The sequence below is a fragment of the Macrobrachium nipponense genome, chromosome 13 (genome assembly GCF_015104395.2).
Source record: "Macrobrachium nipponense isolate FS-2020 chromosome 13, ASM1510439v2, whole genome shotgun sequence".
Taxonomy (NCBI): Eukaryota; Metazoa; Arthropoda; class Malacostraca; order Decapoda; family Palaemonidae; genus Macrobrachium; species Macrobrachium nipponense.
In genome coordinates this window covers 30,264,781-30,291,983 of record NC_087206.1, presented here as the reverse complement: position 1 = coordinate 30,291,983, position 27,203 = coordinate 30,264,781, and the positions used below count along the sequence as shown (strand labels likewise).

The following is a 27,203-nucleotide window of genomic DNA, read 5'->3' as shown; positions in this document are numbered from 1 at the left end:
TAAGATATCTGAATTCTAGTTAGGCTAGTTTCAGAGGGGGTTGTCTGCAAAAGATAGGGTGTGGCTACCTGAAAGCTTCGGTAGATCCGCACTTGGTATGCACGAGGGTATGGGTCTTGCTTCTTTGTTGAGATTTGTCATGTAAGGAGTTGTGGCTTTGTTATTCCGTAAGGAAGACGATGTCTATTCGTAATTAACAGGTAACAGAATTCCGTAAGGAAAAAGTATGATTCGTATGTACGCAATTAATCAGTAAACAAAAGTCATTCCGTGGAAAAAGTAGTTGAACCTGCTAACTTCCTGTAGAACCTTTCTTTTGCTAACCCTAACCCTATAGTAGGCCTACGGGTTATGAATATGTCTGCGAGAGGTGATCGCTCTCCTTCATTGTTGTGAAGAGTGCTACTCTGTTATGTTACTCCTAACCCTGTAATGTTGCCTTCGGGCCCTAAAACAGTGTCTGTAGAGGTTATTGCCCTTTCTCTTATACTCTTTCGATTCGTAACTTAGAATCGAAAGTGCTTGCTTTAGAGAGCAATAGTGAAGTGGCTAAGTGCAGTGACAGTGCCCCTTGTGTAGTGAGGGGTGCGTCAGATCGGCCTTATAACGCCTCTAGGTCTAGACCTCTGTCGGAACTCCCAGGACCATAGGGAGAGGGCATGTCGAAAGCCGAAGGAGGGTTACGAGGACCCCCACGATCTGGCGTGCCTTCGGCAGTTTCTGATGAAAATCCCCAAGACTGCCAAAGTTCGTGACGTGCACGAATCCTGAAGGATTGCTTCTGTCCTCCGAGGCGTCCACCCCGCGCAAGGGTTGGAGCTTCGGAAGGACTCGCGCCCTCTAAGAAGCTTTTAGAGAAGAGGACGCTTCACGTCCTCTCTCTGTCAGGAGGGAACGTCAGATCCGCCCCATAACGTCTCTAGGCCTGGACCTCTGTCAGACTCCCAGGACCAGGGAGAGGGCATGTCGAAAGCCGAAGGAGGGTTACGGGGAACCCACACGATCTGGCGTTCCCTTCGGTAGGACCTGTTGACGCTTCCAGGCTGCGGAAGATCGTGCACGTGCAGAATCTCGAAGGATTGCTTCTCGCCTCCGAGGCGTCCTCCCCGTCTGATGCGTCCGTCTCAGGGGCCGGAAGGACTCGCGCCCTCTAAATAGAAGCTTTATAGAAGAGGACGCTTCACGTCCCCTCTCTCTCTCGTTATGCGTTTCAGTGAGAAGTAAGAAGGCGAACTCGTCGCCTCTGATCACGTGTAACGTCTTTCCACCGAGAAATATGAAAAAGAAGGCAGTTTCTCTCGCTTGTTTTGACGCCTGTCAGGAGCGTGACGGTTTCTGCACGCTTCTTTTGACGCTCGGCTTGAACGGGACGCTCGGATGGACGCCAGGTACGCGCCAGTGGACGCCGAGCGTCCTCGCAAATGGACGCCGAGCGCGTGCCAGCGCACACCAGTTTGTCTCCTGGCTGAACGTTCTGTTGACTCTTCAAGCTCTTGTTTAAGATTTGAGCCTCAAGAATGTGAAGTAAGCAGTGCTTCAGAAGAAGCTTAAAGTGAACAGACAACTTCGTCTTCGAAACCCAGCAAGACCTCGGGTTTCGTGAATTCAAGAGGTCTCTGTCAATATTATATTGCTTTTCGCAAAGGTGGATGGAGTTAAGGAAAGCTCAAGGGAAGATCTCGTTTTCTCTACCACAGTCAAGACTTTGCGATAAGGCAGTTACGGTTATGTAAAGGCTCGACGTCTCGGCGACGTTCAGTAGGATTCTTGCAAAGGCATTCATCAAAAGGACGCTCTTCAGGAAAGCGCAAGACAGGACTTCCTTTGCCATACTGCCAATAAATTTAAGCTTTAGCAGGCATTAGTTGTGATACGGGAGAGGAAGCTGGTTGGAGAGTTTCTTCCTCTTCCCAGGATAATTTTGCAAGCTTTTAGCCCATCTGAAAGGGTTTTTTTCAGATGATAGATTTTGTTAGTTTCTAGTCGGGACTACGCTGCCGAATTGAACATCGTCGTTCTACCTGCCGTAAGTCCTGTCTCTTAACAGGATTCTGCCCCTTCCTCGTTTGAACGGGAATCGGAAAATAAAATGCTCGACTTCCTGGATTACGTTTTGTCAATTCAGTGACTTTCCCCCCATTGACAATATACTATCGTTTTGTCAAGTAAGTGGGTATCCCCTCATTGACAAAATATCTCTTTGTCCCGTAAATGGGTTAGTTCTCATTGACAAACACTCTTTAACTTGATATTGCGTAAGCGAATAAGCTCTTATTGACAAGATTCGGAAGAGCCTCATTAGTCATTCGCAGACTCGTACAAGAAATAGACTTGTAGACTACGTCAATGAACGCTTATGTCCAATAACATAAGAAGCTTGAGCTGTCTGCTTCGATTCTCTAAGTTTTGTTCATGAAACTTGCCTGTCAGATATGTATGTAGCTGTATTTCCGAATTCAGCTATATATATGTCTGCCAGGTAGGTATGAACAAACTTTATTGTGATATAATATAATATTTTGCCTTGCGTTATTTTGATACTACTGGTTGGTTCAAGTCATACACGCTTGCTGTAGTTACCTCTTCGGATGGCAACCGAGATGTGTATTGTCTATTATTTTAAAGGACATTTAATCGTTACTCCCTGCAGCCTTCCAGGAGTTTCCGATTTATCTTTTTACCGTTGTATGGTAGTGTTCTGACGACACAAACGCATCTACTATATTTTTTAGCATTTTCTGTTTCGCTTAAATATACCAGCTTGAGAGTCTCTTTTTGCTCAAAAAATAACGACCTATTTCTTCGTAGAATAGGGTAGCTGGCAACCCAGACATAAAGTTAAGAGACGACGTTCGTAAGCTGCTGGCTGCTGCTGTGTCTGACAGTAACTGTCCATCCGAGCCAGTAACAGATCGTGCGCTGTCATGCGCTGTAGGTTACGTCTCTCTCTCCTGCGGGATTGACTGACTAACCGTATCTCTGTGCTGGCGGTTACGTCTCTCCTGCGGGATTGACTGACTAACTGTATCTGTCCTACAATCACAGACTTTAGCCTAGATTGAGGGGATTTCTTACGTGAAGAATGAATAAACGTTTGCATTCGTTTTGCCTTACTATGTTCAACAGAGTTATCTCTTAATCCTTTCGGTGCTCGTTACCGCACGGTATAGAACTATGAGTTCTACCGCCAACATTGCACTTTTATATGCTCTCCTGCTTAGGCAAGCGCAGCCTTATTAGGGAAGTAAGCATACTCGGGAGGGAATGGATGAGCTTGCTGGGACCATTTCCTTCCTGAAGAAGTTTGTTTCCCCGAATAGACTGCAATTCAGACACAGTTTTTTCCTACCGGGAAACTGAAATATTATTCAAGATCAATAGGAATGATTTCTGAACATCTCTCAGTGCGTCATGATAGAAAGAAGGTGCCGGACATCTGGATAGGGTTTCAGATGTCCTGGATCTTAATCTGAAAGAAGTAAATGCAATTCGGTCGTCCTCCAGTCCTCGAAACAAGTTTTTTGGAACCAAGTGGTCCACATCAACTCTGATATTCCACAGCTCTCTCATATCTTAAGAAGTATCTTCTCTCGGTCCCTGCTCGAGTTTACGAGAAAGAGCCTATTATAACAACAGGCGTAGAATGTAACGATCCTCTACAGGTTCGTTACAGGATTGCAAAAGTCCTTACGAATCGTCTCGATTGACGGCAGCAACTTTTGACTTCCGAGTGGATGGAATCTTTCTTTAGAAGTAAGTTGAGAGTTGTGGAGACTTTAAGGACGCCCTTTCATTCTTCTCTTCGATATGTTGAGGACGAAGAGGCTTCTTCTTCTCTGCTCCCTTTTTCTCGATCGGGATCGGTACCATTAAACGCCATCCTATGATATTAAACTGGGATGGATGTTTTGTCTCTTTTCCCCGTTTTTCAATCCGCTTAGCAAATGAAATAAGAGGATTTATGACGTCACAGGGAGCGACAATGACGTGATTGCCCCATGTTGGCCTTCAGGATCCTGGATTCACAGAGGTCACATCCTTCCTAGTCACTTTCCAAGGACCTTTTCCGAGAGAGTCGGTCTACTCTAACTCGAAAAGGTACCTATAACCTCTCCGCTCTGAGTCTGACAACGTTCAGACTATCGAGATGTTGACAGGAATAAGATTACCGTCTTCTACTTCCGTCTGAAGAATGGGATAAAGCTGGCAGTCACAACTATTAAAGAATACGCAAATATGTTGTTGACGGCTTTTGGGCTCAGAGATTTGCGTCTGTCAAACAACAAAGCCCTTCACGATCTTTGAGTTCTGTGGAATCTCGAAACGCGTCACCATCTACTTTTTGTCTCGCCTGTTTTCTCGAGTCAGACACTCGTGCGAGATCAGGCGACATATAGTAGCCCTGAGTTTCTTGTTGACGAAGTCGGTTGCGTTTATACACCCCGATGATCGTGTACATGAGACCAGGTTGGACTGTCAGGCATTCTTCCTTCGGGACTGAATCGCCTTTTTGCTCCTTGCTCCTTTCTCCTGGCACCAGAAGCTCGAGTCAGGAGTTGATTTGCTGACGACGTTGGGTTGCGTTGATACACCCCCCAAGGTTTGCTTAGATTGAATCGCCCAGGCAGTCCAGACACTCATCCTTCAGCGAAGAATAGTGCCTTATGGTCTTCAGGGTACAGCCTTGCTGTCCTTGATTCGTCTGACTGGTCAACTGGTCGGTCACCTGACTTTAGTACAGACGGACTGACTGTGCATGTCCAGATCGAAGCTTTCAATATGGAACTTAGACGTAGTCTGAAGTTCTTGATGTCAAAGCATTCGAACCTCTCCTACCTGTTAACTTCTTGCATGTGATCAGGAAGGCCTTCTTCTAACCACCCTATATACGCACAAAGAGGGTTAGTGAGATTTAAGCCATCGTCACAAGTTTTGGCTTTAGAGAACACAAGGCGGTGTGCTCTCTAAGCCTTTCGTTTGTGGCCTAAGAATGGAAACCCGTTTTGTCCTTGGGCCAGGAGAGTTGGAAGCAAGGATGGCACAAGTTAGTGGGGCAGGAGCCAGAGAGAGTCCTGTGCCCTGTCAGGTCTCTCAAGTTTTTAATCTACATAAAAACTCAAAGTCGAAGTCCATTCGGGCAATCTGCAGTGTTCCGAAAAAGACAGACTTGCCCATACAAAGAACACCTGGCTTTAGTGTTAAGGAGTTCTTTCAAAAATGCTCCTTCATTGTGTTTGCACAAAGATTTGAAATCTTTTTATCTGAATGCTCACGAGGTGAGGGCGCGGCCTCGGAAGCATTTCAACAGAGCATGGCACTCAGCAGCATCCTGAGTACCATGTTTTAGCGAAGCAACTCTGTGTTCACTTCACACTCCCTGCGAGATGTGAAGATGGCATATGAGATCTGCTGCTCGCTAGGGCCATACGTGTCTGCAGACACAATCTTGGGGGCAAGAAGTACCACTCATCCTATCCTGTAGAAAATGGTTAGGAAGAGCTCTTAATTTAGTTGTTGAGTCGCCGACAACGGCGACTTCTTAACTCTTAAGCCTTAGTTAACACACCTTAACTTTGGCTAGGTTGGTCAGGTGGTGATATATATATTTATATATATTTATTTTATTACTTCTTAGACTCATGGTATGGTCAATATGGTCTAGTCACATTGTGGTCACGCTCCCGTTGACAGATCATCTGGAGTGCACCAGCTTTATACGTCTCTACCTCGCTGGCAACTCTAGTAAAGCAGAAGCAGACTTGGGGTGACAGTAATCACTAAGTCGGCTATGCTAACAGGTGGAACCAAGATGTAAATCATCTGCATGCATTTGTTTCCCAAAATCCTTCTATTCTGTCCCTTCCCACCTCCAACGGTGGGATTCAGCTATATATATATCTGACAGGTAAGTTTCATGAACAAAATGATATTGTTATGATACAATAAAGTTTGTTCATACTTACCTGGCAGATATATATATAATCAAGTACCCACCCACCTCCCCTCAGGACAGTGGAAATAAAAATTATGAATAGAAAATGGGAATGGTTCCTGATACCCGCTCCCCAGCGCCGGGAATGGGTACTAACCACCTGGCCGACCACTGCGTGTGTCGGAAGTTTTTTAAATTCTGTCGGACTTCAGAAAATACAGCTATATATATATATCTGCCAGGTAAGTATGAACAAACTTTATTGTATCATAACAATATCATTTTTCGTCCTTTTCCATTAATCAGATTAGGTTGGTTCCTCCTATTCTGTCTGAAAGGGAAATTTTATTCGGATACCCTTCTCCTTTTCAATGCGGTTAATCAGGATAGATAAATTATATTAAGGTAATGTTAACTGCCCTCTTTCTTCATCACCTGATCTATAAACGAGCTAACGACAGGTGTCAACAATCTTCAGCGACTCTTGTTTTTTTATTTTAAATTCAAATCAGTACATGGTGTGCCTAATTATTCATTTGGACTGAAGATGAACCCAGGGAAGGGTTTGAAAGCTTTGTAAAGGGTTTTTTAATTATACACGAACTCACAACATTTTTTATTATTGTGGATCTCTTAGAACATTAGTCGTATATACTCTCACAATAGAGAGTTTTTCCCAACTAACCAACTAAGGTAATGTTTGTTACTATGGACTTTTTATAAATGATATTAATAATACTTACCTGTGTAATTTATCCAGTCCCCCCCACCCATCCTTCACAACTGATTTTCAAGGGAAGGTTTTGTAACTGTCAAATGGCAGTGTTGCTAACTGGCAGACAGAATAGGAGGTAGCAGGGTTGCCAATGTGGTGAATTTTTTGGCTAGTTATTGGGATTTAGGGCTAGATAAATTATACAGGTAAGTATTATTAATATCAGTTTTATTATAATAATTCCATTTCTCGAATGTTTGTTAGACAAAGGACTGTTTTGTCTGGAGGATATTCAAGACCATGATTCTTAGCATATGTATGATTGATAGTTTCTATGAAAAACTGGATTTGTGTTATGAAAACTGAACTCTTCAAAAAGGCTATGCATATAATTATGTACAAATAAATAACTTGTTTTGTCCTATTCTTTCAGGGCCATACAGAAGCTATCGGAAATTACAATCAGTTGGTCAATAGTGGAATTGACTTTGCCAGCTTACTCTCAACTGGTCATGATGAGGAAACTTCGTCACCTTCAAAGCAAGCCAGCACTAGAACTGAAAAGAAGAATGGCATTGTATCATCTCTTAGGAAAGTGATAAATGTAAGTAAATACTTTATACTGTTCTTATTTGCAGCCACTATAAAATATAAACTATACAAAGGTTACCTTATGTGCTGATTTGCCAATGGGACCTATGTAATTTACCATGATTGTGCATGATCTTCATAATTTCTCTTCCAGATTCCCCAGAAGAATGTTATTTCATGCAAAATATCAATAGTTTCTTGGAGTTCTGAGACATATAGTGTTAGTACATAATTTCTTTGAGAGGGAGGTTAATAGGAAGTTCCAGTTTGCTTATTCAATTTTTCTTCAAAAACATTTTAAAAAATTAATTTTTTTTGGAAACATTGGTGGATGAAATCTATGATGGGCAAGGAAAACATCCAAGAAGCAACAATTGTATGGGTGATATGTATATTAGCAGAAGTAGCTTTAAGTTGCTAAATGTCAGATCATGAAAATTTTTCCTGTAGGACCCCAGCATAATATACGGAATGACTTGCTTCCTTCTTTTCCCATTCATACATAATTTTTTATGCCAAAATGAACTTTATCAATATTTAAGGATATGTTCAGTATTTCTCAGCATACTGCCAAAGCATTATATTGTCTTGTATCTTTAACCACATGTCACGTGCGGATTTTTCCCTCGCCATGACATTAAGATACGAGATTAGTAAGACTACTATATACATATACATATGCACTTTTGTCAGTCTTCTTGCCTGGAGACACGGGTCGGAGAATGGTACTGTGTCATAGTTGACACGGTGGGTTTGAAGACTGACGTTTACGCTGCCTGGGAATTAGGGTAGGCTGGTCCTACCTGCTTATTACATGATATTCCTTGTGTGTATGGGTCTTACTACTGATGAGGCCAGGTGATGTCTTCCACTGGGAGGTAATTGAAGTGCTGATTTCCATTTTAGGGGTATTTTAAGAAAATTCCTGGTATTCAGCTTGTTTTCTTATTACTCATTACATCATGCCAAATTTCTCCCTGGCCTAGTCTCCTGGACTTGGTTAATTAACCTAGTCTTCAGAACTCCTGGACTAGATCCCTTGACTAGATCCCTGGATTAGATCCCTGGAAATATTCATTTTAGTATTTAATTTTTATTTCCAGAAATCAATACAAGTGTATAGTTTTCAAAAAAATATATCAACTACAGATTATGGAAATTGCTTTTCCTTCATAATAGGATAGGTATCAAATATGGAGCAGCCCTGGAATCAATTAATTTACAATACGGTGTAAATCACTTGATACCCTTCTCCACACAGTACTAAATGTTTGTACACAATACATGTCAATGGATAAGGCTACCTGAAGAGTTTCTGAGAAAAACTTACTCTAAATAAGGTAAAATTAGGCTAAGGTGCTTTTTAACAGGATATAGTCTAGCCTAGGCTTCTTCAGAAATTGTTAAGGATAGCCTATGCAAAGTTTACATGGCTGATTTTTGACTAGGTTACAATAGGCCACAAAGTTAGGTTAGTTTAATGAGGGTACAGGCTAAGTCCTATGTAATTAAGTTTTCCATGAATTTATATGCATATAGCCTAACTATATTTATAAAAAAAAAGTCATAATTCCTCATTCAAACAGGATTAGTCTAGGGTAGGCCTTCTTAAATTACTGCATAGCCTAGTCTAAGATCATGATCGGCAGTGGAAATTTCCTTTGAGAGAGGTAGGGGTAACCCCAAGATGCCTTGTAGGATGGCCATGTTGTGGTACCCTTTGACACTGGTATTTGCAAAAACTTTATAAAAACAAAACACTTATAACTATCTTTTAACGTTTTACAACCCTATCAAACACTTAAGTTACAATTCAAACTAACACAGCAAAATCTCATGACAACTAATGAATGTGAAACATCTTTCATGAAAATTGAAATTTTCCTTGTTAAGGTATAGCAACATGTTTGACTGGGCAGGCAACTCTGCACTTGAATTCTTGTCTGCTACTGTTCTTCCATGATAGTGATCTGTTCTAACTAACGAACTAATGGTAATATTATGACTTTGAAGGCTTACCTTGCAAGGGATACATAATCATTTGTATTAATAATTTGGTAAAATGGCCAAAAGGAAAGGGTGGACCGGCTGATGTCCTCCTCACAAGAGAGCATTCGTGATTCTTACATGTGTCTTTTAGTGTTACCAATATGCAGACGAAAGATTCAGGGCAGCGTTCCATACAAAGTGAGAGAAAAAAAACAAAACAACGGGACTGGCTACACTGCCACGCATTCGTGTCCACAGCAAAAACGAAAACATTTCACAGTTCCAGTCACTCTTTACAACAGTTTGCAAAGATATTAGGAGGATGATGAATCAATTCCTAAATAAATCACTAATAATTAAAGGAATATTTTTCCCATTACACACAGTCCTTAGATTGACTCTTGCTTGTGAAATGTAGTAAGAGAGGTTGTATGTAATGTAGGATAAGGACTTCCCTGATAATATAACCCCACTAGCTTTTCAAATAATCACTGATTCACTTTCCAAAAAGTTAGTATTATTGGATCTCAAACTCCCTTGTTTGATCATTAATAGTCTTATTTTGGTTTTGTTTGATATCAGGTTTTGTTATGTCAGAGTATTATCTATCATATAAAAATATTAATCTACCATCTCATATTTGTTTATTATGTGTTTGCAGTTGATTCTTCAGTTTCTCTTCATCGAAGGGTTCGTACTTTAAGTAACAGCATCAATAACACACTCAGTGGTTCCACATCTTCACTCCATGACTCTCTAACAACAGAGAACATCATCACTATTTCAGGAGTTCATCTTTCTGATTCTAATGGATCATTAAATGATAACTGCAGGAGACTCCATCGAAAAATGCAAATAAGGTAAAGATACTCCAGTTTTCAAAGTTGAATACGTATTATACTTTTGCCCTGAAATAACATTTGCATATTTTAGGTTATTATACAGGTACAGCTTTATGAAATTTGCAATTGCATATCACTGAGATTCAGTTAATATTGCCATACCTCCTGAAAATGTAAAAGCCATAGTACAGTGAGGCTTCAGCATAGGAATTCAGTGAGGTCATTCTTCTTCATTCATTGCTTTATACGTGTAACTTATTTACAAAATTATATTTTAAATATTTGTGAATATCAATATTTTTATCACCATCTTTTATAGAAAACAATGTCAATGTGTGAGAGCTATTTAAAGGAAACATATATGTACAAATATGCTTGTAAATTAAATTTATGTAAAATAGTAAACATTGAAGTAGAAATTGTTTGAAACATGAATATAAGATTTATGAGGGTGAAAACAGGAATACTATGACTTGTCCTCATCGGGTTTATAAGAATCAAATAGACTGGGACAAGAAAAGTAATACACTAGCAGTTTGAGAGTTTATTAGGGTAGTTAATAAGACCTGAAATGTAAAAAAAAAATCACTGACAATGAGTTAATATGTAAAAAAAAAGCCGAAAACCAAATGAGTTAATAGCTCGTCAGTAAATGTTGTAGGAGTATTAAATAATATTGGATTAAAAAAATGGACAAAATCATCCTTGATCTTATTTCTGCAACACTTCACAAAATGTAGGCATTTCAGTTATGTATTGGCCATCTCAGGTACAGGTTTTTTTGGGTAGTGCATGTTGTTGTGTTGTGGAAACAAAATTTACTTTCAGCAAAGCTATCCATTAATTTACTTTCAGCAAACAAAGCTATCCATTAATTAATGTCAACTTTCACAATTATGCTTGTTTCGCCAGTAATTCCAGTAAAGTTATTTGTTACAGGTTAACTGGATTGCAAGTTAACATTCCTAGTTCTCATATGGGTGGCCTACATGATTTATTCTTAAAAAGTATAATAGATTTTATTTATGAATTGCAATTACGTATTCAAAAATTTATTGATTACACAAGTGGAAAATGTTAAAGATTCTGATAAAATTCTATTAAGGTATTTATTTCTATGACTTGATAATAGGTTGTTTCTTGGTATTACAACAGTTGGAAATCTTTTTACTAAAATACTTTCAGTTCATACGTTAAAAAGAAACCATTAAACAGTTTTGATAGTATAATACCGGTTTTATCAGCTTTTATTTCAAAGAGTGACTGAAAGATGATTAATTATAAGGCAAAGGTTTGTGAAATCAAATTTTAAATCTGCAGCCAAAAGTTGCAAAAAATGCCTAGTCACACTTCTATATCTATTAATGTAGTCAAATCCATAGAGAATTCGTTCAGTTAAAGGCACCTAAGGATAGCTAGTTCTGTTTTGTACTTTGCAAGCTATGCTTTAATACAGTATTGGTATGATAGGGAAAATAGTCCATGCAAATTTTCACTCTGTATTTCCTTGTGGATTAAAAGGAACCCTATGAGTTCTTTTAAAAAAAACTCGTGTTAACATAACCTTTAGAACAGTCACACATGTTTGTATTACTGATGCAGACTTATTAGAATAGAATTGTGAATTTTTCCAGTTCAGTGTTTTTATTAATCTGCTGCATAGTTTTGTAAGTGCTTGGGTATGGTTTTGAAGGTCCCCTTAGTACTGTACAAAGTATGAAAGGGAGAGTACTAATGGTTGAACGTTAAATGATCTTTTCATGACTCTCTAATCCTGAAAGATACCTTAAATAGAGGTTAGGTGTGAGTTCTTAATACAAAGTTCTTTGAATTGATATTTTACTCTTCTGTGAATATTTGCTGTGGGTAGTTTACAGAGTAACTGAATAAAAATAATTACTAAGTATGTATAAGCTTCTTGCAGATTGAATGTAAGGGAAGACAGTTAATGAAAATAGTCCAGAGTTTTATGCTTAGAACTATATATTAGTGTTATTTAAAAACTAAATAACTAGGTAACTGTACATTTCATGTGATTGATTTATTGTGACAAGTGGATGCATTGAATAGTTTCTCTGTTAGGATTGATATTATTGCATCCAAGTGAATTTGTTTTACTGCATGACTAACACAATTGCCATTTTGTTTTGACTGCTAACACCAGAGAAGTGACAGGCAACTGAATTGCATCGAGGAGGAGAAATCACTGCCTTTGGTTGATAAATTCATTTTTATTCTTTGTGTGCCCTCTTGCATGATTTTGCTATTGTTTGATTGTGTTGCATCTTTTAGCTTTGTGCTGTAAATATATGTATTGTATATGTGCATTACATGTTTGCTGTGGCAGATTTTATTGTGTTTTAATGCAAATATGTGTGTGTAACATCTGAATTTGTGTAAAATATTTTTGATAGTTACCAGTTTTTTTTGTTTGGAAAAAGTTTCAGTTAATTGCTTGTCAGCTATATTTTATTGCACTTCTTTCATTTTGCTTTTTAAAGATCTTTCTTAGTTGGAATGCATCCAGATTTGTCTTAACTTTTAAGCTCTTCTAGTGACACAACATGATATTCTATGCACTCACATATTCAGTTAGACTAGTGTTCAGATGAGCCTGTTTTATTTTCCATGAAAAGCAAATGAATTCTAATACTAGCTTTCATTATTTACCTCTACTATTAGAACAATAAATCTTTTTTATTATTACAATACATTATTAAATTTACGGTAAATTTGAAAGCCTTAATAATGTCCATTCAATTGATTATTATAAAAATGTATTGGGATAGGAAACTTCTACATTAGTGTAGATCAAGCATTGATTTAGTTTGTATTAGTTCATATATGAACCCACTAGATATGCTTAAGGGGGCCGGCCGGAACCCCTATATACAGTGGTATAGGGCGAAAAATGCGAAGTCATGAAAAAATTCATGGAGCTTCATATGGCAATTGAGAATACGTATACGAAATATTTCGTCAAAATTCCTCTTACTTTCGTAGTTACAAGGTAATTAGTAAACATAACTCAATAAGCCTGAAACATTCATCCGTACAAGAAAATGCAATATTTCTTCTGTTATCGTAAATTTTGATAATTATTGGCAAAGAAATTGTGAGAAATGGCATCTGTAGAGATTCCATGGCTCGCAGAAGCGAGTATCTGGTTCAACCATGAATCAGTGTGACCATAGACTTCAAGTAGATTACACGTTCGAGTTTCACCTCGTGACTTTCGCTTGCTTTCACGTATGTTTATGTATGTTTCGGCAAGAAGTGCATCATGCCAATGAGGAAAAGACAAGGAAAACATCTCGCTAACGTACAGACGAAGAAAAATTGCTCAAGCATTATTACAGAATATCATAATATACGCGTAGTTAGTGAAGAGAGAGGGGAGGGTTGCTTAGTAACGCCCCCTTCTTGCCTGACAGCACACGTCACACTATGCCCAAGGCTACGATCTTTGAGCAAAGAGATCTTCATTTATGATAAATAACATAGTTTGGTTTTTTAATACCCAAAATGGACTATGAAATTCATAATAATCATGATTTATTAAATTGTCTTTTGTAAAAAAGAGAGTACATCTTCGAGTTTCACCTCTGACATTCTCTTGCATTTATGTTTGTTTATCTTTGTTTCGGCAAGAATGTCATCATGCCAAAGAGGAAAATACAAGGAACATCTCGCTAACATACAGAAGAAGAAAATTCGCTGTAAGAAGCCGAGTTAGTGAAGGGGTGGAGAGAGGGGGTTACGTAGGAAGGAGTGCCCCATCTTGCCTCAAGCAGTGCCCCAGGCTACGATATATGAGCAAAGGGATCATCATTTATGATTAAATTATGATAAATAAAATAGTTTTGGTTTATTAATACTCAAAAAAGAAATATACATTCATAATAATCATTATTTATTAACATTGTCTTTATAGAAATACAAAGGAAAACTTTGAACGCTTGTATCTCAAAACTATACTTATTGACCTTCAAAGTCTATCTCCTCACTTAGTTTTAAAGCTATAACATTGGAATTTGGTATATAACTCAGAAAGACATTATAGAACAATCAAATAGAGCCCTTTTTTCCAATTTTTTTTTCGTCATATCTAGCAAAAAAATGACTTTTAGAAAAAAAAACACTCCATTGATTGGAGGTCTACATAGTCTATATATGGTAGTAATCCCAGGTCTTAATATTAAATATCAAGGGAGGAGATTAGAATTTGAAAAGTGGTTATTTCGGGATAAATCGCCCTGGCGACACAAAACCGAAGGTCAGAGGCGAAAATCATATGCCGTTTGGAGATGTCCCAAGTCACCTTATTAAGTTGTATGAATGTCAAAGTCCTGTCGTTAAAAAACGGCATTAGCCGGCCGGCCCCCTTAACAGAGTAAGGGAGGATGAATACTAAAATTCTAGGCATCAATGGCTCCTCAGTTCAGAAGCAGGATAAAGTATTAGGTATGCAGTATTTATACCTAATGTTATATGTTATGAGGTACTCAACGAATATAATGTGTAGGAAATGTGTCCTCGGTTTAACTGTTTTACATTCCTTAGGGGTCCAAAATGTAATTGTGGTGAAGCACACTCGTTTCTAATTATTGTCAACGAGCTTACTGATAATTTTATTTATTAGTTGCTGGGTAAATTTATTTTCATTATATAATGCTGACGTAAGAAGGACTTGTACAACTCTTAGGATAATGTCATATGACATGAGAATCTCATATGGTTTAAAAGCAAAATAAGCCAGTTCATAAATACTATTCCAAAATCAGATTTTTCACATGCCTTGGTTGTGTTGTAAGTTTCAATTTTGGCCTCTTGAGCTCTTGTGGTTGAATGACAGGCACATTTCTTTGATTGAGTTATACACTTCGATATGATGCACAAAAATATTCTTTGCTATATGTATTCATGTTGAGTTGGGTTGGTTAATTTTTATATGTGCACACAGTTTCATATGCTGTAGCGACTGAAATTTGATTCTTAGACTGGTATAAGGAGAGTTATTGTTAAAGAAATGTAGTGTATTGGTTGAATTTATATAAGCACTTTTCATTTAAAGTTACTAAGCATTTGAAAACTTTCCTTCAAGCACTCAATCTTCAATTTTCAAACTCATATTATTTTTAACATTGGCCTTCCTGCTATAATTCGAAGTTAATGAATTTTAGTAACAAGTTTTCTGTGGTAATATTCCAATGTTAAGAATTCTCTATTCTTCAAAATGTTTTGGTATTAAGTAATTATTGGATGGTAGATACAGTTTTTGTCCTTTATTTGCTTGAATTATTGAAAATTGAGTTAGTTGGCACTTTCAAGCTATTGTTTAATGAAAATTTTATTATTTTCAGTTGAGTGACACTGATGACAATGCAAATAATGAGCAACCAGAGAGAGAACAGCCTGACTCAGAGGTTCGATCCAAAGGGTCTGTTAAAGGGGAGGTTTATGTGAAGTATTGCCGTGCTGGAGGAAGCTGGTGTTTAATCATCATCTTGTTTATTTTGAATGTGACTACACAGGTTCTCTTCTCTGGAACAGATTATTGGCTCTCATATTGGTTAGTCTATTATACTGTACTGTCCTTTTTCGTAACTGAACAGAACTTTATGAGCTATTGCTCTGTATTGTACAGATATTGTAACCACATAACTTCAGAAGAAATGTAGTGTTTCTTTAGATTATCAGTTTTATCATTTTCATATAGTATGAATTATTAATATTGTATGAAATTTAATAATTAACATATTGTATGAATATAGTATGAATTAGTGTTATGACACTGAAAGGTTTGGTTGCTGCTACCCAAGATTTATTCAGCTCTAACACAAATGAATCTGCAATAAACAAAACTTAATAGCATTATTGGAAAATTTATGAAACGGACTAGTATATCCAAAATCAAGGGTAACTTGTAAATATACAAAATGATTTAGTAATATACATACACAAATAAAAATAAAAGGAGGAGGGTCGTGTTAAGTGGATTGTCCCACCAGTTTGCTGTAAACAAACTTTGAGTGTGATCACAAGTAATGAACAAAGGACAAAAGTATGAAACTACAAATAACTATTTTATGAAGATCCCAGTACATATATATTTCAATAAATAAAAATTATTATAAAATTTGTCATGTCTTGAACTTGTTAGACAATGCTGGGAAGTAACAAAAGTTCCCATACAATGGCCAAAGCTCTTATATATCTTAAGCTTACCTGTATATTGCTTAGCTGAGTGCTTCGTAGACAAAGGAATTACCGAATTATTCTCTCAGGCAACTGCAGCATCACTGCTGGAGGGAACACACTAGTCCATGATGTCTGCACACTGCTCAGTGCTTTGATGAACTAAAATGATACGTATTTGTAAAGATTCTGTTGGAAGAGCTTAGAGTTAATCTCAGTGCAGCAAGGGCTCAGTACTGAGGAGCACAAAAATTATTTGTAAGTTCATTCAAATAGACAAATCTCTTATTTTATTCCTGGTAAATCATGCCTAAATATGATATGACGTAGTAGTATTGCAAGACTGGCAAACAGATTGGACATCAGTGCCAACTACAAACAAACTGAGAAATATAAAAAGTGAAGTTAGTTCATGGATGTCATCGTCTCAAAAAGAAAGAGCTAAAGAAGTTGTATTAATGGGACTACATGTGGGCCATAGTAGATTTTCACATGGTCATTTGATGTCAAGTCCATATTCAAACCCATTGAAGTGTAATATGTGCCAAATACCAATGACGTCCATCACTTATTAAGTGGTTGTCCAGTTTGGAACCATCAAGGAAGCATTATTTTTGAAACCCAAAGATTTCTTATTTTATAGTATCATCGTGTTCCTAAATTAAATTAGTTTCGTAAATAAAATCTTTCTTTTCAGGATTAATTCCTGAAACCAGCCCAAGAAGTGCCTTTATTAGGCTCAGAGGTCTGAATAAACTAATCCTTTATAGTAATAATAATAATTACCTGCTATTCCATTAGGTGCTGCTTTATCTTTACCCACATTTTAGTTCCTGGGCTGCCTGCTGTTCTTTTAGCTGCTATTTCACCTATTGTGGCTTTTCTGTTAGCTTTTTGTTAATTTTCTGTTCCACCTCTTTCTGTACATACAGATCCTGGAATTGTTGAAGTGCTTTCTTGTATAGCAACTTGATGCTTCTTTTTTCCCTGCACATGCAATTCTTGGACTGCCAGTTGCTTTTGCTGTTCTGGTAGCTGCTTCTTAACTTCTTTATGCATATACAGGTTTTGTATTGCCTGTTGTTGTGGAAACTGCTGCTTCATCTGTTCATACACATGCAGCTCCTGAATTGCTTGCTTCTTCAGTTGTCCTTGCACATACTGCCCTGGTGTCCTTTTCTGCGGCCTCAGTCACCCCCGAAGAAGGCTCATTTAGAATGGTCTTGGTACTTTGTTCACAAGGAATATTCTACTGAAGTAGTAGAGGAAGCAGCAAAGGCCTTACTATTTCATGTGATTTTTGCCCCGCAATTACTCCACAGGTTTCAAACCATGTGTTCACTGTAGCAGAAACCTGGATTCACTCATCCAGCTTCCGGTTGCAGATTTCTCAGGATGACTGATTAGTTCTAAGATAACATTTGGACTTTTGCAAGAATGGGTTATTTCATGCAATTTGGGCTAATACCCAAGTCAGCAGTGCACCTGGAGGAAATCACTTTATTTCCATCCACAAAAGCAACATTTTGGAGGTTGAGGTCAACACCTTGGTAACATGATCTTGAATCCCTTTGGGGGTCGTGAAGTATCAATGGCATCCAAGAAGTAGTATCCTCTCTCAGGGAACCTGTCTCTCAAGGAGAGACTGGATGGAATCTATGTGATTGAAACTTCGGAGGTATTGGTTGACTGTGGCTCTCTCAGATGCCCACCCTATCATGATTCAAAAATTACCGGTATACCTGTTAGTTCTCCAGTAATGGAATGACACCAGGCACCTGACAGATGCTGGTCTTCTTGTACTGAGAGCTTTGAAACTACCTCTCTTTATATGGTTGTATTGGCATATGACAGGGAAGCATCCATTCATGACCAGTGGGTGATAGAGATTTGGTCAGAAGAACCAGTGAAATGGTACATCAACTTGCTGGGATTGATGGCATTTCTTTTTTCATCAGTTATTTATGGTGTTCTAGACTTAACAACAACATACCCAAGGAAAACCACACTTAGTCTTTTTTTCCTTTTGGCAGCAGACATCTTCAGCATTCTGTGCCTTCAGAAAAAGCTGTCAGTGTTTGCATTCACGGTGTGTATTATGTGGACCACAGATGACTTTCAAGAACTCTTGTTAGGGCTTCCTCTTAAGACAATCCTGGCTTCTATGATCACCTTTGTGTATCATTTCAGGTCTAACCTAGGTAGCCTGTGAGTTGGTTTTAAGTTCATTACTTCACCATCTTCCTCAAGTCTGCTTTCCTGTTAGCTGTCTTGTCATTGAGTTGTGTGAACAAGCTACCTGCTTTGTCAGACTTGTCACTTTCTTTGGAGGTTCGTCTCTGGTAGGCAAATCACTTGCTCATGACTTAATTGCCAAGGTTTAGACAGCCAGTAGTTGGAATTTACCTCTACCCATTATCAAGCCCAGCATTATTGCCTCCCTATCTATGGAGCCACCTCCATTGCCTAGTGATAGCTTTACATCACTTATGAAAAGAATGGCTGTAGATTCTTTCTGTCCACAAATCAAGAGAGGGAAAATGTTGAGTGCAAAATCATCCTAAATGCAGGTTTGTGGAGATGTCAGACTTACCTGTGCTAACAGGGCTACTTGAGAGAAATTAGGTACCTGGGAATGGAGTTGTTCATGTCGCATCCATCCACATGAAACAAGATATCATGAGATTATAAGCTATGGCATCACATGTGAAATGTTCATTGGCTCTATGTATTGCTGAAGTATCACAAAGTACAACCTATTGTGTTTCCCAAGGCTTTACCTCACAATATTCCATAAGATGAGATTATTGTTGACAGTTGTTTCTTGACATGAACTTTTCTCAAATGCTCCCTTATTGCTTTGTGTACCTTTATTGAAGTTATTAACTTCTCAGCCTCCTGCCTAAGTGGTCCTCATTAATTATGATATAGACATCATGAAACCATTTTTATAAAAAATAATTTTTTCATATATGTACATTAATCACAAAGAATGACCCACCCCAACCCTTCTTTCTCCTGTCACAATCATTTCATGGGTAGGGATGAGAAATTAGTTAATACTTACCAATAAATGAGAGGCATTCATGTGTGAGCAGTCATTTCTAGCTGTACGTCTTTTGTCTTCAAGACATAAAATGATGTATGTCTGAGTAAATTCAACACTGCAAATAAGGCTAATTATTTGCTGATGGGTTTGCATAAAAAATGTTGTCATACAACCTTTATTTTTATTTAATTGCAGTTAATGTGAATACTCTGTTTAAGCCCTATTGCTTGAAACTTCAGCTAGTAGAAAAAGGAAACTTTTCACATTAAATAGCAAATATGAAGTTTTGAATGTGCAAACACTGAGTTTTAGGGCCCTGTCTTACTCAAGTATCTGTACGTTTGTTTTCACAGGACTAATGGTGAACAGAAACGAGGCCAGTTGGTGATTAAGGGTAATGAGACAGAACTTCATTTCAGTGGTAATGATTCAACTTTTTCTTATGAAGATGCCCCTATCCCCAAGGGTTATTTGGATACAATGACCAATGTTTATGTATACACTGGTAAGATTTTACACCATTTTTAAGAATTATCTCTACTTTGCAACGGAAAAATTTGAAATAAAATTCCTAAGTATGGAAGTTTAATAAGGCTTTTTTATAGTGCAGTCAGATGGATATATAATACATGCAGAGTATTAAATCCAGAGTTTTGTTTTAGAATTTGTGCTTAAGTGGCATAATCCAATATTATTTTTAAATTATGGGATAATTAATCACTTATTTAAATATTTTTATTTGCTTTTAGCATGAAAATGTTGCATTGAAGTTGAAATATAAATTCAGACACCAGTATCTTTATAGTTTAACTATGATAATTCAAGTCATGAATAGTGATATTGTTACTGAGAAGTAGAGTAACCTCCATTTTTTGCACTTTAGGTATGATAGCTGGGTTGTTCTTCCTGTCTCTGGGACGCACAATCCTTTTCTTCGTCATGTGCATGACGTCATCTCGAACATTACACAACCGTATGTTCAAGTCTGTGATTAGGGTGCCTATAAAATTTTTTGATACACATCCAGTTGGTAAGTACTTTATGTATTTTAGTTGATTTAAGTATTAGCACTTTTTTCCATGTCATACGAAGACTTTACATGCAATTTTTTGTTTATTGTCATTGTCTACATATGCTGTTTAATGATACATTTTAGAGGAATTTTTTCAGGTATTATTTTGGTTATAACTTGAAAATTCAGCTTTTTTTTTTTTCTACTAACCATCAGATGGAGCACCACTGCTCATGCAAACAATTTTCTTTTACCTTTTTTTCTCTACAGTAGTTTTGGAACTGAAAATTATTTTTTAATTTAATTTTAACATATTTATTTCTACATTTTTGAAATTCAGTATTAATAAACATTACCTTATATAATTTATCTAGCCCTAAATCCCCCCCAAAAACCGCACCAAAATTTACCACATTGGCAACCCTGTTACCTCCTATTCTGTCCGCCAGTTGGCAACACTGTCGTTGACAGATACGAAAAAACCTTCCCTCAAATCAGTTGTTAACGAGCGCCCGTGTTGTTTACATCACGGCCGCTCTTTATAAATTTCCTTAAACATTTTTGTGCCTTTAAAGCTTTCATTATTTGTTAAATGAGATTTATATGAATTACCACTCACGCATTACATCACGAAATAGTGAATTAACTTTGATTTCTGTAGTGGTTCTTATCTTAAATTACGAACTTTTGCGCGACCCGGAACTACTGACCTGTCCAATTCTACAATGGATTACCAAGAAATTACGATGCTTCCTTCTGCCAGCAACATCAGGAACTGCCCGGTTTGTGGGACAAGGATGAGTAGCAGGGAGTATGAACCACATGACATTTGTAGCTCTTGTCGTGGACAGGTTTGTGACTTGACTTCTCGTTGTGACGTATGTAAGCCCTGGTCTGACGAGGATATGACTGCTTATATGAAACGCCAAACAATCTTGCAGGGTAAAAGATCGGTTAAGGAGGAGAAAAAGAAATCGATTGCTAGAACTGTATCTAACGAATTCTTTGACTTGGGCGCTCATGATTCTGGCTCTTCGGTTTCGGTATCGTACGACTCCGACTCCGAATTAATTGATGCTTTGCCCCCTGTACAACCGGTAATTAGTGAAGTTATTTTCTGATGTAGATTCGAAGATTTTGGCAATGGAAACTACCTGGAAACAGAATTTTAAGAAATTACAGCTTAGTCTAGATAGAGATATTTCTGCTAAGTTTAACAATCTGTCAGAGAATTTTCAAGAAGCCTTTACTAGAATGTCTAACACACTTTGGATTCATTTTCAGCTCCTCGTCAGGTACCTGTCGACAGCACCATGGGTAACGGTGCGACAGATACCCCGGCTTGTGAACCCCGTCGTGGCGAAGGCCTAGGGGGGATCCGGTCCGGGCAGGTGCCTAACGAATCTTGACCCAACGTTTGTCCCCTGTTAGTCCCGTAACAGTGCCAAAGGGCGCTTATTTAGGAGAAGGGGGGAGGGATATTAGTGTCAGACCTAAGATAGCTAGTCGTCAGGATTTTACTTCAGAGGAAGTTTCTAAGTTAGGATCTGACGATGATGATGATGATGACGCGGATTCGTGTGAATGATGTTTCCTCGAATGGATGTCATGATGTAGAATTCAAGAAACTTTTTGATTTAATTTTGAGTTTTCTTCCTCAGGCGAGGCCTAAAGAGCAGAAGCAGCCTCCGCCTCGTATTACAGAAGGGATTTTCTTGACGGTCCTTCCCGGTCACGGGAATTTTTACGTTTTCCCTTTGCCCAGAGGTTCGCGAGAGTGAGGGCGGACGTTGCCGCTAAACTTTCGAAGGTGATCGGGGAAGGGAAGAGGAAGCTCTCTTCTCTTCTACGACACCGGAGAGGAGTTTACCAGGTGGCGGATGATTCTTCATTCTCTCGACCCCCCAAGCCAAATCCTGATTTTGTCCGACTTTTAAGTCAACCCTTGCCTTCTAAGGCTTCGGTCTCTGTCTCAATTGAAGATTTTATTGCTATGGAGGCTGTTATGAGCTCCTTACAAGAAGCTCAATCCTTCAATATGTGGGTCCTCGGAGGGCTTTTAATGTATATCAAGGACTCCGGGTTTGTTCCTCCTGATGCTCCTCTTTTTGAGAAATTCTGCTCATCCATTTCAATCGCTTCTGTACATCAGAACGAGCTTGCTGCTTCAATGCAGGCCTTTCTTGTTTCTCTAAGGCGTAACCTGTATTTGTCGCAGTTACCCTCCTCTGTATCGGAGATTCAGAGAACCCGTCTGTTGTCCTCTTCTCCTTTTGGCGATTTTCTTTTCGATATTTCTGTGCTTTCTGAGGTTTTGAAGGAACATCAAGGTGATGCCTCTTCCCAAGCTCACTGGGCCTTATCAAGAGCTTTTTCCTCTGGTCTTCCTCCCGTTCCTTCAAGGAGTAAGCGTAAGTTTAGGACCAGATCTGTACCTTCTGCTCCAGCCCAACAACCTCCTTCTGGCTCTTTTTTACAGAGAAAGAGCTCAACCTCCAGGAGGACCTTCTTCTTCTTCTTCTTCTTCTTCCTTGTCTCTGCGTAAGAATTTTCGGAAGTAGGAGTCATCACCTCGCCTGGAGACCGCAGTAGGAGCTTGTCTCTCCCGCCATTGGTCAGCTTGGCAGGGGAGAGCGGTGGATGCTTGGGTGGTGGAGGTCCTGAAGGAAGGTTACGAGATCCCTTTTGTTTCCAGACCTCCACTTTCCAATCGTCCTCTCGAGTTCAGCAGTTATTCCCCTCACTCAATCAGGGGTCAAGCCTTGGAGAAGGAGCTTTCGGCCCTCTTGGAGAAGGATGCCTTAGAGCGAGCTCCTCCTTCTCCCGGGTTTTACTCTCGGATGTTTGTAGTTCTAAAGGCCTCGGGTGCCTGGCGCCCCATCATAGATCTTTCGGTTTTGAACAAGTTCATTCTAAAGTCCAAGTTCAGGATGGAGACGGTCCAGACTGTTCTTTCATCCGTCAGGAGGGGGGACTGGATGATTTCCATCGATCTGCAGGATGCTTATCTGCAAATCCCCATCCATCCAAGAAGCAGACCTTACCTTCGGTTTTTCATGGACTCGGGAGTTTTCCAGTTCAAGACCCTTTGTTTCGGCCTCACCACTGCTCCACAGGTCTTTTCTCGGGTGATGGCTCCTGTTTCAGCTATTCTGCATCAGTTAAACGTAAGGATGCTTCGGTATCTGGACGATTGGCTAGTCCAGGCCGAATCTCTAGAGAAATGTCTCCGGTCGAGGGAGATAGTTCTGTCTCTTTGTGTCGAGTTGGGCATTCGTGTCAACTTCGACAAGTCCAATCTAATCCCTTGCCAGATCATGACTTATCTGGGGATTGTTTTGAATTCCCAGATTTTGAGGGTTTCTCCCGCTCAGAAACGGATAGACAAGCTTCTGAGTCTGATCGAAGAATTTTTGTCCTCCGTAACGCAGCCAGTTTCTCTTTGGAGGTCTCTCCTGGGCCATTTGTCATCCCTCATCCAACTGGTTCCCGGAGGTCGTCTCAGAATGAGGTCCCTTCAGTCAACACTTCGCCAGTCATGGGATTTCGTGTCCGAGGACACGATAGTCGCCTCTTCTCCACAATGTCAGAAGGATCTCCGTTGGTGGATGCAAGTTCACCGCCTCAAGTCAGGGACATCTCTTCTTTCGGTTCCTCCGGACCTAATGTTTTGGTCAGACGCCTCAGATCAAGGTTGGTTGGGGCGCACACCTGGGCTCCAAAGCCGCTTCGGGCCTTTGGTTAGAGGAGGAGAGGAGCATGTCAATAAATTGGAGGGAACTGAGGGCAGTGTACCTAGGCCTTCTTTCATTTCAGGAACAACTGTTGGAGTCGGTTGTCGCGATCTTTGTCGACAACACCACAGCAGTCTCGTACTTGAGAAACCAAGGCGGCACACAGTCGGATCTTCTCACTCAAGAAGCCCGATCAATCCTGTGTTGGGCAGAAGACAGGGGATTACGTTGGTCCCTCAGTTTATCCTGGGCCATCACAACGTCTTAGCAGACGCCTTGTCGAGACCGAACGAAGTTCAAGGGTCGGAGTGGACACTTTGCCAGGAAGTCTTCGACAGCCTCAGGAAGAAATGGCCTGTCACAGTCGATCTGTTTGCCACCCCACTGAATTTTCGGTGCCAGATATTCTTCGCCCCTTACCAGACTCCTCAGAGTGCCGGGACAGACTCTCTTTTGCAGGACTGGGAGGGACTTCAAGCCTATGCTTTTCCTCCGTTCTCTCTGGTGAGGTCAGTCCTCAACAAAGTGAGGGCAACCAAGCGTCTGGATCTCACCTTGATCGCCCCCTTCTGGCCACAGAAGGAGTGGTTTCCCGACCTTCTGGAAGCACTGGTGGAACCCCCCATTCGCCTGCCAGAGAGACCAGATCTTCTCAAACAACCCCCATTTTCATCGGTTTCCATCAGAGGCTCCACATGCTTCATCTTCATGCCTGGAGACTGTCAGGAGGTTCTCCAAGCACGAAGGGTTCTCCTCCAGAGTGGCGCGACAGTTGGCTCTTGCCAGGCGGCAATCAACCAGAGTAAATTATCAGGCTAAATGGTCGGTTTACAGACGTTGGTGTAAGTCTCAAGGACATTCAATTTCTAGACCTTCCTTACCGAAAGTAGCGGAGTTTTTAGTTCATTTACATCATGACAGGGCCCTGTCACCTTCGTGCATTAAGGGTTATAGGTCTATGCTTTCCTATGTTTTTAAGGCAAGGCTTCCTGAGATCTCTTCATCTTATGTCATTAGAGATTTACTTCGATTTTTTTCCCTATCTCGACCCAGGCCGCAGTGTTCGCCTCCGACATGGGACGTTAACAAAGTCCTTCAAGCCTTAAGGTTCCCTCCGTTGAGCCTCTGAATTCTGCCAAATTTAGGGACCTCTCTTCTAAGACACTCTTCCTTGTCTCACTGGCTACAGCCAAGAGGGTGGGTGAACTGCAAGCACTCTCTTTTCTGGTTGCCAGATCTGGACAAGACATGATTTTGTCATACCTTCCTGAATTTGTCGCAAAGACTGAATCGTCTGATAATCCCATTCCCAGGTCTTTCGTACTGAAGTCGCTGGTCGACTTTGTTGGTAATTTAAATGAGGAATTAGTTCTTTGCCCTGTTAGGGCGCTCTCATGTTATTTACGCCGCACGAAGGACATTCAGGGTCGTCCCCGTCATCTGTTTGTTTCACCCCGAAATGTCAAGAGACCTATTTCAAAGAATGGTGTATCCTTTTTTCTTAGAGATCTGATCGTTAAAACTGGTGGTTCGCTGCTGGGAAGACCAGACGCCGAGAGCACACAGTATTAGAGCAGTTGCTACATCAGTAGCTTTTATGAAGAACGTCTCAGTCGCCAAGGTGCTTGAGGCGGCGACTTGGCGTTCTAATTCTGTTTTTGCCTCTTTTTACTTGAGGGATATTTCTCTAGTTCTAGGCGACCTTCGTTCTTTGGGCCCGTTAGTGATGGCAGGACAGGTCGTCAGACAGGAGAATTAGGTAGTCTTCCTGTTTTACGTTTGGTTGCTACCTGTATATTATTCATTAATTTTTGTTTTGTTGTATATATTTTTTTGTTTTTGTATTATAACCCATGGCAGTTTTTGACGTAGTTATAATGGGAATTAGGCAGTTTGGTATTTAGGTGTTTTTGATGACAAGGACTGACTGCTTGGCAACTCATGCTGCTTCCATTTTCAGTGTGAAATGGTTCCAGCCACTGGGTTGTCGGCACTGGCGACTACGCTTCTCCCAGAGTCGATGCTGACCTAGGACTAGCCACTGGTTCGCTTGTCCTGACGACTCCTGCTTCTTCCACTGTCCTGGACAGGGAATTAGTCGATGGATCGTCTGCTGTCATCTGGTGACTCGCTCACCATCTACTTTTTGTCTCACCTGTCTTCTCGGAGTCAGACACTCGTGTGAGATCAGGCGACATTTAGTAGCCCTGAGTTTCTTGTTGACGAAGTCGGTTGCGTTGATACACCCCCGATGATCGTGTAACACGAGACCAGGTTGGACTGTCAGCATTCGTCCTTCGGGACTGAATCGCCTTTTTGCTCCGCGCTCCTTTCTCTTGGCACCAGAAAGCTCGAGTTAGGAGTTGCTCATGAGCCGATTCGTTGCTGGCGACTTCGGGTTGCGTTGATACACCCCCAAGGTTTGCTTAGCTTTGAATCGCCCAGACAGTCCAGACACTCATCCTTTAGGGAAAGAATAGTGCTTGATAATCTTCAGGGTGCAGCCTTGCTGTCCGCAATTCGTCTGACTGGTCACCTGGTCGGGCACCTGACTTTAGTACAGACGGACTGACTATGCACTTACTCCTTGTCCTGTGCTACCGCAGTTGGTGGCATTATGGTAGGAGACTTTGAGTTGTTAGTATCTTTGACCTTGGGTTGAGTTTTGACTGCCTATGATATATATTTCTTTGTTTGTTTTCTCCTATTCTGTCCGAAGGGGAAATTGTATTCAGATTCCCTCCTCCTTTTCAATGTGGTTAATCGGGCTAGATAAATTATATTAAGGTAATGTTTATTAATATGGAATTTTTATTCTAAAATTAATATTAATAATACTTACCTGTATAATTTATCTAGTCCCACCCATCCTACCCCACGATCTGCCTATCACAACTGATTTGAGGGAAGGTTTTTCGTATCTGTCAACGACAGTGTTGCCAACTGGCGGACAGAATAGGAGGTAACAGGGTTGCCAATGTGGTAAATTTTGGTGCGGTTTTTGGGGATTTAGGGCTAGATAAATTATACAGGTAAGTATTATTAATATTAATTTTAGAATAAAAATTCCATTTTCATTAAAACAGCTTTTTACCTGAATTGGGACAGGAACATTACCTTTTAAGACTGTTGTATTATGAG

At 39.8% G+C, this 27,203-nt stretch overlaps 1 protein-coding gene across 1 annotated transcript in view; it reads left to right on the top strand.

The window, feature by feature from the left end:
* The window catches only part of LOC135225285 (ATP-binding cassette sub-family C member 4-like), a 283,886-nt gene that overhangs the window by 194,695 nt on the left and 61,988 nt on the right, over window positions 1-27,203 (top strand). Inside the window, exons 20-26 of the mRNA XM_064264615.1 lie at window positions 3,127-3,164; window positions 7,081-7,251; window positions 9,810-10,087; window positions 15,069-15,072; window positions 15,433-15,641; window positions 19,670-19,821; window positions 20,200-20,346. Coding sequence (XP_064120685.1) covers window positions 3,127-3,164; window positions 7,081-7,251; window positions 9,810-10,087; window positions 15,069-15,072; window positions 15,433-15,641; window positions 19,670-19,821; window positions 20,200-20,346 — 999 coding nt within the window. The remainder of the gene's footprint in view (window positions 1-3,126; window positions 3,165-7,080; window positions 7,252-9,809; window positions 10,088-15,068; window positions 15,073-15,432; window positions 15,642-19,669; window positions 19,822-20,199; window positions 20,347-27,203) is intronic.